At 37.5% G+C, this 14,257-nt stretch overlaps 1 protein-coding gene across 2 annotated transcripts in view; it reads left to right on the forward strand.

Annotated features, from left to right (window-relative positions):
• The window catches only part of dmd (dystrophin), a 413,300-nt gene that overhangs the window by 242,761 nt on the left and 156,282 nt on the right, over positions 1 to 14,257 (forward strand). For both annotated transcript variants that reach the window (XM_085802729.1, XM_085802740.1), the window contains 5 exons: positions 351 to 506; positions 1,261 to 1,431; positions 6,865 to 7,047; positions 8,162 to 8,296; positions 10,567 to 10,716. In XM_085802729.1, coding sequence (XP_085658855.1) covers positions 351 to 506; positions 1,261 to 1,431; positions 6,865 to 7,047; positions 8,162 to 8,296; positions 10,567 to 10,716 — 795 coding nt within the window. The remainder of the gene's footprint in view (positions 1 to 350; positions 507 to 1,260; positions 1,432 to 6,864; positions 7,048 to 8,161; positions 8,297 to 10,566; positions 10,717 to 14,257) is intronic.

Consider the following 14,257-nt stretch of genomic DNA (forward strand, 5'->3'; position numbering starts at 1 on the left):
GATTTTATTCTTGTAAATTTACGACTTTATTCTTGTAAATTTACGACTTAATTCTCATAAAGATATGACTTTTTTCTCGTAGGAAATGTACCACTTTATTCTCGTAATGTTATAACTTTTTTCTCGTATGAAATGTACGATTTTATTCTCGTAAATTTCCGACTTTATTCTCGTAATGTTATGACTTTTTTCTCGTAAATTTATGACGTTATTCTTGAAGTCTGTGTTTTGTTTTGTTTTGTTTAGTTTTTCTCAATGTGGCCCTAATACTCCGTCGTAACATATAGATAATAATTACATTCACTAATAAAAGTGAGAAAATGATCTTGTGCTCCACTCTGCTGGACCAGGCGCTGGTGAACGACATCCACACCATCCAGCCGAGCGTCAACGGCATCAACGAGGTCGGTCTGTACCTGAAGAAAGAGGCCGAGCCGCCGTTCGCCGTTCACATCCAGAAGGAGCTGGACGACCTCAACGCCCAGTGGGAGAACGTCTGCAAACAGGTCGGTGATCTGAACCCCGAGCGTGCCTATATATCCTATAATAGCCTTTATTTAACCAGGTGATCTGAACCAGGGCCGGCCCTAGGATTTTACTCTAAGAGCAAACACCAAATCACTGGTTAAAACTGAATACAGACGTGTTTGTTCCCTCTGAGGTTTGAGGCCATTTTCTTGAATGTAACAATACTCCAGTGTTTTATGTCTAAATATTAGAACCTCCGCTGTAAGCACACTGAGGCCAGTTTGTCCTAGAACACTGTAGAAAGAAATAATTTAGGACAAATGCTGGAAATTTGAGGTCTGCTTTTTGAAAAATGTCCAATCCCTTGTGAAAACACTCCTTCAGTCATGAGAATGAACTGTTTTGGTGCTTGAAATAGGATATGAATACAGTAATAGATACGTGTAGAAAACAAGTCTAAAATGACATTTTGTCAGATTGCTTTTTGAGCACAAATGTTGTCATTCTGCCGTTCTATTTTCACCAAATGTCTCAAATGTGAGATAAAAGAAGCTGAATATTGACTTCACATTACATATAAAGCTCATAGCTGCACGTGCAGACCTCAGGATGTTTAAATGACTTGATGAACCCCGGTACCTTTCTGATCATGTGGCCCCCCACCTAACGGCTGTGGCCCTAAACAACCACATAGAGGGTTTATGCCCTGATCTGAACCCAGAGCGTGCCTTTATTCTGCCGTCTTTCTTCCACGTTAACGTAGAGTGTTGATTTTCTCTCCCACCATCGAAGGCGTACGCTAAGAAGTCGGCGCTGAAGGGCGGCCTGGACAAGACCATGGCTCTGAGGAAGGAGATGCAGGAGATGCAGGAGTGGATCAACCAGGCGGAGGAGGACTACCTGGAGAGAGACTTCACATACAAGACCCCAGAGGAGCTACGCAAAGCTGTGGAGGAACTCAAGGTGTGTGTGTGAATCTAAGGCAAAAAGGTTGAGGAAGATCTGAGAGTGTGCAAAGAATCTTTTATTTTTTACTTTATTGTTATTCATAAACCTTAACAAGCTATTTTAACCACACAAAACAGCATGAAATCACATTGAGAAAAGGCTTCAATTTTTTGGTTTGGTAGATTATTTCTTGTAACAAAGGCAAATTGGTACATTTTTCATGGATACAACCCACATACTTATCCCACAAATGCATTTTCTTTACAAGTGTGGCCATAAACAGGCTTTCCATCGGTATTAGGAGCATTATTACAACAAAGAAAGAATCTACCCAACACAAATTTCATTACTTTTTGTGCAATGTTTTTTTTTTTTAAGGTAAATGTGTGTAAAATCAACTAAATCCAGTTAATAGTATCTTTTCCAATGCTGTTTAAGATAGTGCTGATCATTGGTAAACAGGTGTTTCGTCCAATAGGAATATTCAAGGGTCCAGAGGGGGTCAGTTCCAAAAATGTTCTTTTTTCCATTTAAGTCTGTATTTTGGGGCAGCCCCCAAAAATATGTGGAGGTGAGCCCCAAACATGGGAGACTCTGAAGCTCTGGAGAAACAGTTAGAGCAGTGCACGGTGAGGAAACCTTAGATTCAACTCAACTAACCCTCATTAAAGCTCTGGATGTTGTATTTCTTCCAGACAAATCACTGATATTTTAAATGTTCATTTTTAATTTTTTACAAAAGTAAAATTGGCTACATATTACGACGGAGTATTAGGGCCACATTGACAAACTTTGAGAATAAAGTCGTAAATTTACAAGAATGAAGTCGTACATTTCCTACGAGAAAAAATGTTATGACTTTTTTCTCGTATGAAATGTACGACTTTATTCTTGTAAATTTACGACATTATTCTCATAATGTTATGACTTTTTTCTCGTAGGAAATTTACGACTTTATTCTCGTAAATGTACGACTTTTTTCTCGTAGGAAATTTACCACTTTATTCTCGTAATTTTTCGACTTTATTCTCGTAATGTTATGACTTTTTTCTCGTAGGATATTTACGACTTTATTCTCGTAATGTTATGACTTTTTTCTCGTAGGAAATTTACGACTTAATTCTCGTAAATTTACGACTTTAATCTCGTAATGTTATGAGTTTTTTCTCGTAGGAAATTTACGACTTTATTCTCGTAAATTTATGACTTTATTCTCAAAGTCTGTGTTTTTTTTTTACGTGGAGGTGAGCCCCAAACATACTCAAATTTTCTTTTTTAATTTGAAAATGTAAAATACACCATAAGCCCTTGAGGTGGGCTATCAGCTGGTGATTCTAATTGATTGATTGTCAGGTATAAATGATTAGTGAAGGGATTATCAATACGTTTTGTTATTGCTACATAGCTAATACTGTCATTGATGGCTCTTTACCAATTCAGAACAAAATGTTGAGTTTAGTATCAAACGACTCAGCAATAATATCCCACAATATCCCTTTTGGAAAAGCTGTTCATGCTAATGCTAACGCCAAACTTGCTTACAATTCCCTTAGCAGCGGATAAAACACACTCAATCACCATGACACTCAGTAAATTAGAGGAAGTGCAGTATTCAAGTGATTAGATATCATATTATTATTACGTGCACTAATATGCATTCAGAGAAAAATGAGTGCACTTTTTCAATTTTCAAAAATATTCCTGCAGCCGTCCATCTGTATTCTATAAGAGCCACTAAATGAACAGATTAATAATTGCTGTAATTACTGGTGTAATGCACAGGAAGGCTGGTGCAGCTTGCAGGTGTATAGCACAGATAAGATGTGAGCCATTAGCCAGCTGTGTAGATGGATGGAGATCGAGCTAACACACTCATACAGGTTAATGTGGCCTGGTTCAGCTGGACATAAAGAGCAGCCTGCAGCGGCTTGGAAAGATCATTTCCATCCGTCTACTTTTTTAAACATTTATGATACATTTTAGACATTTATGATACCTGAACTATCATATTATCCTCCCTCTGAAGACACACGCTTTTTTCCACACTTTTTTCCCCCATACAAACTCACTTTGATGTGTCATTTTGGCAAAAATCCCTTTGTCAGATTTACTATATGGGAGTTTTGCACGAGGCGCACAGTAAGAATCTTAAAAGGAACAACTCCCCAAAAAAGCATTCTCTTAAAAATAGAAATATAAATACCTCAGCTCTAATGTCACTAATGTCTAATGCTTTCTTACATATTTTACATTTTAGCAGATTTCTGGCCAGTTGTAGACAATAACACACAACATGAAGGACTACAAAGCTGAAAGAAGAGGCCGTGGGATTGTCTTATTATGTTACAGTTATGGTGAATAACCAGAAAGTGTTGAGTTGTTATGATGTTTGAATCTGTGGTTTTCAACCTTTTTTACATCAAGGACCCTAAACTGACACAAATTAGACCACGGACCCCCACTGGACCAAAATTAGAAGTAAACACCAGAAATACACAAATATTTGTTCTGAGACTGAAAAACATTACTTTTTTATACATTTAAATTAGGGCCAATGGCGTGAATTACTGGAAATATCATAGAGAAATTTCTGGAAAAAAAAGTGGTCCAATTTCTCCAAAAACATTTATATTAAACATTTCTAGGAAGAAGTGGTAAAAAAAATTCTCAAAAAAAAAAAGTAAAAAGAATTTCGAAAGAAAAGTAGTAAAATTTCTCGTAAAAAATGTTTAAAATAAAAATTTTAAAAAAGTAAAAATTTTCCAAAAAAAAGTGGTAACATTTCTCAAAAAAAAAGTTTAAAAAAAATCTAGAAAAAGTGGTCAAATAAAAATAAGATAAAAAATACCTCTAGAAAAAAGTGGTAAAATTTAGTTTAGTGGTAAAAGCTACACATAGAAGGTCCAAAAGTCTGATTTTACTGGTATTGGAAGATAGACAAATTAATATGGGTATTTAATTTACATCTTCATATGCAGGGGATGTATAAGTAATAATAATATATCCTCTGAGCAGTATTGAGTGGTTTCACCCTGTCATCACTTTAATGAGATACATTTGTGATGGAGATTCATGGCGTTGTTTGCTCAGCAGAATGCGTAACAGCTTTGGTCTTAGCGCTCCCCTTCCATTGGCCCTCGACTGCAGAAGTTCACTTGAGTAAAGCCGAAAATTAAAAATTGATTTCACTTGCCCGCTGCTGCTAATCTTCCCCGACTCGTCCCTCCTCTTCCTCTTTTCTCCTTCAACCATAAAGGAAACTCCATTTGAGAATCTGCTCACTTGTTTGTTCTATTAATCCCCCCTTTCTCCTTCTCACTCCCTCTCTCCCTTGCCGGGAAAAGTATTAGCTCCACTCCTTCATCCATTGATTCCTTGGCTTTACTCCTTCACTCTGTCTCTTCACACTCTGTGGCTTTGTCAACTAGAGAAACATTGATTCATTTTGTTCATGCATCCATCGCAGCATCCATTAAGCCCTCAATCCTCCCACCACTCCTCTGCTTTTCCCTTCCCTTCCCTCCCTTTACTTGCTTTCTATCTCTTGTCATCTGTTTCTTTTTCCTTTCACTGTTCAGGTGGCTTGTTATGCTTTAACACTGAGAAACTCAATCAACTAAAGTCAAAGTCCAGTTCCCAAAAGCACTGAGACAACTTTCTCTTCAGCGACGTTTTTGCTAATTTTACATATAGCCTACCGCAGGCTAGCATTAGCATTAGCTTTTCTATGCTTTTTGGACAAATTGCTATGACAATTTGCCCTGAAAGCACGAAGACAACTTGCCCTAGAGGGGATGTTCTTGCTATTGCTCTATTAAGCTAGAATTAGCGTTAGCTGTGTTATGCTGTTTGGGCAAATTACATATGACAATTTGCCCTGAAAACACTGAGACAACGTGCCTTACAGTGATATTTTTGCTATTGTTAGCTAAACTGGGAACTAGCATTACCATCAGCATTAGCTTTATTGTGCTTTTTAGGCAAATTGCACATGACAATTTACCCTCGAAAGCACTGAGGCAACTTGCCTTACAGTGATATTTTTGCTATTGTAAGCAAAACTGTGAGCTAGCATTAACATTAGCATTAGCCTTTGTATGCTTTTTGGGCAAATTGTGACAGTTTGCCCTGAAGTTTTTGCTACTGCTAGCAATACCACAACCTTCCATTAGCATAGGACTTTGGTTATAGTGTCAAAATACTGTTTTCTGTGCAATTGTAATGTCATTGAACATGATTACTTGTCAAATTTTCAGTACATAGCTAAATGGTGCAAATTGTATTTGTTGCTTTTATGATTGAAAAATAAGAAATTGTTCCCAACTTAGATGATAGATGGTCACTCAGGCTCCATAGCTTTGGCACAGTGAATGACTCATGCAAATGTGACAATTTATCCATATTTGGTTTCCCCTAATCTTTTCTTCATGATAAATTCCATTTTATTTCCATCGCACCTTGTTGTTTAATTCACACATCACATGAGAAATGAACTGGGTCAATTTCTTGCCCAAGAACTGAGACGTCTGGAGTCTGTTAACATTAACATTTATCTAAGAGGTAACCTCTGTATCCTTGACATTTATACCATTTTTCTTTGTTACAAAAGAATGAAGGTGAAAATGAGAATGACTTTGTTGATATTTCTTTAACCAGTCCTGCTAAATGTTATGTAAAAATGTCAAACTGTTTTTACACTTTTACACTTTCATTGTGCCTATATCCAAAAGAATAGGGATTTATTCTTTTTTTTTCTTCAACTCTCTTTATTGATTTTTCTAATTTTGAACATAGAACACATCAGACACAACAGACATCTTACACATTTACACTCACACGTTTACATAAAAAGGGTCATTTAAATTGTATTAATTTATGTATCTCAAAATGAAAAATAGACAGATGAGGGGGATTAATTTAAAAATAAAAAAAGGAAATAAAAAAGATTATACGTACCCAAATATATACATTCTTCAAAAGTAAAAAAAAAAAGTAAAAAAAAGGGAGACATACTGTAAACTAAACAGAGACAGGGAAAAATAAATATGTGTATGTATATATAAAAAATAAAATAAAATACAAAGTCTTTCCTTCTAGAAGAGCATTTCTATAGCTTGCCCTCAGACTATGTTGTGGTTAAAATAATCAATAAACGGTTGCCAAATACTATAGAACTTTCTTTCCTGATTTTTCAGTGAAAATCTGATTTTCTCCAGCTCTAAATGTCTCATAACATCTGTCATAAGATTTGAATAAGTTGGAGCTGCCTTTTGTTTCCAATTAAGTAATATCAACCTTCGTGCAAGTAGGCTGACAAATGAAACCATGTTATGCTCCCTGTTGCTTTTCGTTATACTTGAATCAATAATTCCTAGAACCACCACCAATGGATCTACGTTAGAATAGGGATTTATTCTGACCACCTTCGTGTCTTTGTCTCTCCACCAGCGGGCCCAGGAGGAAGTCCACTCCAAGGAGCTGAAGGTGAAACTTCTCACCGACAGCGTCAACAGTTTCATCGCCAAGGCTCCGCCCACGGCGCACGACGCCCTGCGCTCCGAGCTGGACGTGCTGACGGCCAACTACCAGCGCCTGTGCAGCCGCTTGGACGGGAAGTGTAAAACTCTAGAGGTACAAACAATGTCCTCCACCTTTCAAGCTCCCATCAAATCACATTGCATATTTAATTAGTCCACTCATTTTATGAAAAAAGGTTGAACAAACTGCAACAGAAGCAAACTCAACTGGTTTTGTTTCCTCAACATGACCTGAGTGAGGGAAAAAAAGCCCAGAAGAATCCCATTAGGGGAAAGTTTAGAAAAACACCCAAATATAGCCCATTCATATATTATTTTTCTCACGTGAATAGGGTAAAATTTTTAACCTTTAGATATCTCCATTAAAATTACTGAGTTGATTACTTACATTAAAACAAACAAAAAATGTATTACAAGTTTTTTGAAATTCTTTGTTAACATGAGCAAATTTGCATAAATTTGCATAAATTCCACCGTTTTGACGCCACATATATAAAGGTGCTGTGGTGGTACCAGCTTTAAAACTGGAGTGAGTTGACTCCAGAGGTTCATAAAGGGACAGTCTGTGTATTGTCTTGAAATTTCAGACCAAGTCACGGAGTTTACTTTCACTTTCGTCAGCTTACCAACTGTAGCTTTAATGAGCTAGGTTGCTAGGCTACCATGTAAAACGAGTGCTTCCCGCAGCGACGGATTCTTGAAAAATTGCAGTCATCTTGAAATTTAAAGTGGTTTCTTGTCGGTTGACCGATGGAGTCAACTCATTCCAATTTTCATGCTGGTACCACCACAGCACCTTTATATATACATGTGCCGTCAAAACGGTGGAATTTATGCACATTTATGCAAATCTGCTCATGTTAAAAAAAAATTTCAAAAAACTTGTAATACATTTTTTGTTTGTCTTAATGTAAGTAATCAACTCAGTAATTTTCATGGAGATATCTAAAGGTTAAAAATGTTACCCTATTCAAAAATAATGAATAGGCGTATGAATGGGCTATATTTGGGTCTTTTTCTAAACTTTCCCCTAATGGGATTCTTCAGGGCTTTTTTTCCCTCACTACAAAATCAGTTGAGTTTGCTTCTGTTGCAATTTGTTTAACGTTGACCCCCTTTTTTGGCTTAAAATGAATAGACTATGTGCGTTTTGTGCACATGTACCTGTGTTAGTGTCCCACGTGTGTTGTGCTTTGTGTTTCTGACAGGAAGTGTGGGCGTGCTGGTGTGAGCTGCTCTCCTACCTGGAGCAGGAGAACGCCTTCTTGGACCAGCTGGAGCAGAAACTGGACGAGACGGAAAACCTGCAAGGGGGAACGGAAGAGTTACAGGAGGCGCTGGATGTAAGTACAACGTTACAATACCATAATACCACACAAAATGAGTTTTAAGACACGTGGAGAAGAGGGTAAAGACCTTTTTAATCCACCTGGAGAAGAGGGTAAAGACCTTTTTAATCCACCTGGCCCCTGGTTTTGCTGCTTCTTGACCATAACTCAATTAGTGTTTAGCTCATCTGCATATCCATATTCATTTTCCAAGAAACTTGTAATACAAAAAATGTTACTTTTCATGTCTACTTTCATTGTGTAAAGTTTCATTGTGGTAGGACTAAAGGGGGAAAAAAAGCCTATTCAGGTGTATTTTGGGCATATTCCATTAGTGTGTGGCTCATTTTAAAAGAAACTTGTAATACAAAAAATGTTACATTTCATAGATACTTTCATTGTGTAAAGTTTCATTGTGGTAGCAGTAAAGGAAAAAAATAGCCCCATTGGGGTGTATTGTTGTCTGGCCTTATTGGCACCATTTACTTTATATAGAGTAGGCTAAATCAATCTTGGATTGACGAGAATTAAACATATTTCCCCAACTAGGATTTCTTAGGACTTTTAGTATGTTGTTCTGGACACCTCATAGAAATGATGTTGGTGAAAAACATTCTGTTACTGTTAGTTCTGTTAGATTGCCTGGACTATAAACACGCTCAAAAAGTCATGAAACTTTGCTACGTACCAAATTGGGTCAGCATCACGCTAAGTTAAACACACAAGGAAGCCAACAGGAAGTCGGCCATCTTTATGAATGTCATACTTTCACTCAGATCATTGTTATGAATGCATTATACACTGTTATATATCTGCTTGGCAATATGTTGTCACAGTCATAGGATTTATCCCTGGAGTGACCCTCACCATACAACCATATACCATCATTCTTTAGCTAAAATCTGTAACATTTCTGGATCGGTCAAACTGTACGTTTAATTTTTTTTCATTATGTAATTTTTTTTTTTTTAAAGGGTTTCAAAAGCCTGCCTGGAACGCAGCATTAGCCAAAACAACCGGATCGCTTACTTCTGCTTTAAGTTAAGAAAAGTTAGGGGGTAGGGGCCCACTTTAGTATTCTTTAAGGGGGCCCATAATTCTTAGCAACGGCCCTGTCTGGAAGAAAAACACTGCACTCTAAGGAGGAGAAAGCGGTCTCACCATAATTATTTTAGCCAGTAGATATAAATAACAGACCTTACACTGCATCTTGCATTAGATAAAAGTGTTTACTGGCCATCAGAGGAGTTGATTCTGTCCTAATCCAGCTCATTAGTTACTTTGAACTCTGCTTGTGTGTGTATATATATATATATATATAATACTCCTTGATGTTCTGTCCAGGGAGTCGGGGAGATTCAACTGTGCTAAAAGCTAAATGACCTATTTTATTTCAGCATCTACATCCCATCATCACCTCACACTCTCTCTGACTCAGCAAAGCTTTTCTCACTTAGTCACGAGTCAAGTGCAAACACACAGGGCCGTTGCTAGGAATTCTGGGCCCCCTTAAAGAATACTAAAGTGGGCCCCTCCCCCTAACTTTTCCAGTTTTTTTTTTTTTCTTAGACTACGTATGTATTATCATTTATTATTTAGCCTTCTTTGTTTTGATGCTAATGCATCATTACACTGCAAAAACTCAAGTATCTTAGCAAGAATATTTGTCTTATTTCTAGTCAAAATGTCATTTCTAGTCAAAACAAATCTCATTATACTTAAAATAAGACTCATCATATTAAAAGCAGCTTGTTTTTAGACACTTTTTACTCCTTTCAAACATATTTTCACTTGAAATAAGTAGAAAAAAAATTTTTCTTCCTTATTATACAAGCACAAAAAACATGTTTTCACTGGCAGATTTTTCTACTTATTTCAAGTGAAAATATGTTTGAAACAAGTGAAAATGATCTAAAAACAAGTTAATTTTTAGGTGATGAGTCTTATTTTAAGTGGAAAGAGATTAGTTTTGACTAGAAATGAGACATTTGGACAAGAAATAAGACAAATATTCTTGGAAAGATGTTGAGTTTTTACAGTGTAGCCTACTATGAGTATTAGTCAGGGTCTTATGCAGAATAAATCAGTCATACAAAGATTAGACTACTGGGGTTTTTTATGGGCCCCACTGGGCGCTGGGCCCCTAGAGTTATCATCACCTTTCTCCCCTGTACGGCCCTGCAAACAAATCACGGCCACTCAGGTCAAGTAAGAATGAGCTTTATTTGAAGCTGTGTGTGTGTGTGTGTGTGTGTGTGTGTGTGTGTGTGTGTGTGTGTGTGTAGGGTCTGCAGGTCCTGCTCCGTCACCCAGAGGACAACAGGAACCAGATCAGAGAGCTGGCCCAGACGCTGATGGACGGCGGCGTCCTGGACGAACTCATACAGCAGAAACTGGACGCGTTCAACACGCGGTGGGACGAGCTCATGGCCAGGGTACGACACACACACACACACACACACACACACACACACACTACGGGGGGGCGATATGGCAAAAATATCATATCACGATTTTTTTTAAATGAAGTCACGATTTCGATTTCATCACGATCTTAAATCGAAAAAAGGAAAACAGACAATTTAGGCCAAAGAACCTTTAGTTAGTTGCAGTTTTGCCAACATGTGCAAACAACATAGTAAAAGGTAAACAACAACACTAAAATAAAGGTAGCTTTCAATAAACATGAAAGTAAAATATCAATGAAGAATTGGATCTGCCTTGACCCAGTCGCTAACATTTGGTAGGAAGTGAGAAGCTGCTGTCTGCTGGGCTGATTGGCCTGTCTGAAATCTGTAGTTTACCTGCCTTCATTGATTTTCATGGAGTGAAAACATAACAGGAACATCTGTGGACATTTTTTCCGTGTCAGTTTAAAGGGACATTGTGTAACTTCTCCTGTTGTCTATTCACGAAAATGGATTATTTGGTTCTTCAGTCTGTTTTTCATGAATCAACAAAGTGAAGTGTTCCTTTCAGCTCTGAATGAGCCGTTCATCATTCATATCTCCATGGAACGGGTAAGCTCGGTGCTGCTGCCATGTTACACTGATGCTGCATTCACCTGCAGTCGGGCAGACGGCCATCAGTACACTGCAAAAACTCAAAATCTTTCCAAGAATATTTGTCCTTTTTCTTGTCAAAATGTCTCATTTCTAGTCAAAACTAATCTCTTTCCACTTAAAATAAGACTCATCACCTAAAATCGATCTTGTTTTTAGATCATTTTCACTTGTTTCAAACAAATTTTCACTTGAAATAAGTAGAAAAATCTGCCAGTTTTTTGTGTTTGTAATAAGAAAGAAAAACTTGCTCCACTATCAGATTTTTCTACTTATTTCAAGTGAAAATCAGCTTGAAAGAAGTAAAAAGTGTCTAAAAACAAGCTGCTTTTTAATGTGATGAGTCTTATTTTAAGTAGAATGAGATTAGTTTTGACTCGAAATGACATTTTTGACTAGAAATAAGACAAATATTCTTGGTAAGATATTGAGTTTTTGCAGTGTAACAAACCAGATGTCATTTTAGTCACAGAAGTCCAGAGAAAGACGGTAAAACAATACCACATCGCCATGACAACATATTGTCATGTGTATTGTTTTGCCTGGTGCTGATGGACCACTTGTTTCCATAGAGGCTTGTTTACGCCGTTACGTGCAGCGGCTGTCGTCCGTCTGCCGTCTGCCCAATTTCAGGTGAATGCAGCATGAAAAATACGACTGAGTTGCTTGTGATCTACAACCGCAACGCTAGATGGGAGGAATTCATACACAATGTACCTTAAAAATTAAATAAATGAGGTGAGATCTTCTCTCCTTTTCACCACCCGTTCCTCTTCACCTTTTCCATCAACCTTTATTTTTTCCTTTTCCGTCCTCACCCTCTTTTCCTCCCACTTCCCACGGCCTCGTTTTCCCTCCCTCTGAGCCATCATCAGCCGTCATCAATGGCAGCGATATATTCTCAGCAGGGCCGTTGCTAGGAATTCTGGGCCCCTTAAAGAATACTAAAGTGGGCCCCTCCCCCCTAACTTTTCCAGTTTTTTTTTTTCTTAGACTACGTATGTATTATCATTTATTATTTAGCCTACCTTGTTTTGATGCTAATGCAGCATTACACTGCAAAAACTCAAGTATCTTACCAAGAATATTTGTCTTATTTCTAGTCAAAACAAATCTCATTCTACTTAAAATAAGACTCATCATATTAAAAGCAGCTTGTTTTTAGACACTTTTTACTCCTTTCAAACATATTTTCACTCGGAATAAGTAGAAAAAATCTGATAGTGGAGCAAGTTTTTCTTCCTTATAGACCTTTTCAGAGAGTATAAACAAATACAGGTGTTACCAAGGATACTAATTAAGGCTCCATTCCATTTAGTGTACCAGAGCGTTTTCTAATGAGCCACACCTGTCTTTGTTTATACTCTCTGAAAAGGTCTATTACAAACACAAAAACATGTTTTCACTGGCAGATTTTTCTACTTATTTCAAGTGAAAATTTGTTTGAAACAAGTGAAAATGATCTAAAAACAAGTTAATTTTTAGGTTATGAGTCTTATTTTAAGTGGAAAGAGATTAGTTTTGACTAGAAATGAGACATTTGGACAAGAAATAAGACAAATATTCTTGGAAAGATGTAGAGTTTTTACAGTGTACTATGAGTATTAGTCAGGGTCTTATGCAGAATAATTCAGTCATACAAAGATTAGACTACTGGGGTTTTTTATGGGCCCCACTGGGCGCTGGGCCCCTAGAGTTATCATCACCTTTCTCCCCTGTACGGCCCTGATTCTCAGCCTCCCGAGGCGATCCTCACAGATCTCACAGATTACACACACACAGACACACACACTCTCTCTCATTGCCCACAGCGTTGATCCTCCCTCACAATAGAGCCAGATTAATGTTCTCCTTGCAGCCTGATAAGCTCCCTTTGTTTGTCCACCCATCACAGACAGGGAGAGTGTGTGTCTATGTCTGTGTCTGTGTTTGTGAGAGAAAGAGTCACCTTTTTTTTTGTTTCAGACTTTTCGGTGACTTTTTTTGTGCGTTTTAAAAGCAATACAGAAGCGTATTGGTGTGCGTGTGTTTGTGTGTCAGCATGCACGCGTGTCAGGTGCGAGCGGGCAGGTCCGAGCCGTGTTTGTACGTCATCTACGAAGAAGACACAGAGCTCAGAGACAGGAAGAGAGCGTCTGTGAGTATCTGTGGACGAGACCAGGGCCGTTGCACAGGGGAGAAAGATAGTACACTGTAAAAACTCAACATCTTTCCAAGAATTTTTGTCTTATTTCTTGTCCAAATGTCTCATTTCTAGTCAAAGCTAATCTCTTTCCACTTAAAATAAGACTCATCACCTAAAGATTTACTTGTTTTTAGATCATTTTCACTTATTTCAAACTAATTTTCACTTGAAATAAATAGAAAAATCTGCCAGTGAAAACATGTTTTTTGTGCTTGTAATAAGGAAGAAAAACTTGCTCCACTATCAGATTTTTCTACTTATTCCAAGTGAAAATATGTTTGAAAGAAGTAAAAAGTGTCTAAAAACAAGCTACTTTTATTATGATGAGTCTTATTTTAAGTAGAATGAGATTTGTTTTGACTAGAAATGACATTTTGACTAGAAATAAGACAAATATTCTTGGTAAAATACTTGAGTTTTTGCAGTGTAATGCTGCATTAGCATCAAAACAAAGTAGGCTAAATAATAAATGATAATACATACGTAGTCTAAGAAAAAAAAAACTGGAAAAGTTAGGGGGAGGGGCCCACTTTAGTATTCTTTAAGGGGGCCCAGAATTCCTAGCAACGGCCCTGGACGAGACTGTCAGACCTCAACAACATCTGCAGCGGCTGCAGATGAAAACTGGATATTTCCTTTAGGAATTATTACAAATGATTGAGTTAATCCCACTGGTCCGAAGCAACACGACCCACAGGCCAGTGGGTGTTGAGGGGGGGGCTTTGTCAA

The sequence above is a fragment of the Trachurus japonicus genome, chromosome 2 (assembly GCF_045865225.1).
Source record: "Trachurus japonicus isolate A0001 chromosome 2, Traja_1.0".
Lineage (NCBI taxonomy): Eukaryota > Metazoa > Chordata > Actinopteri > Carangiformes > Carangidae > Trachurus > Trachurus japonicus.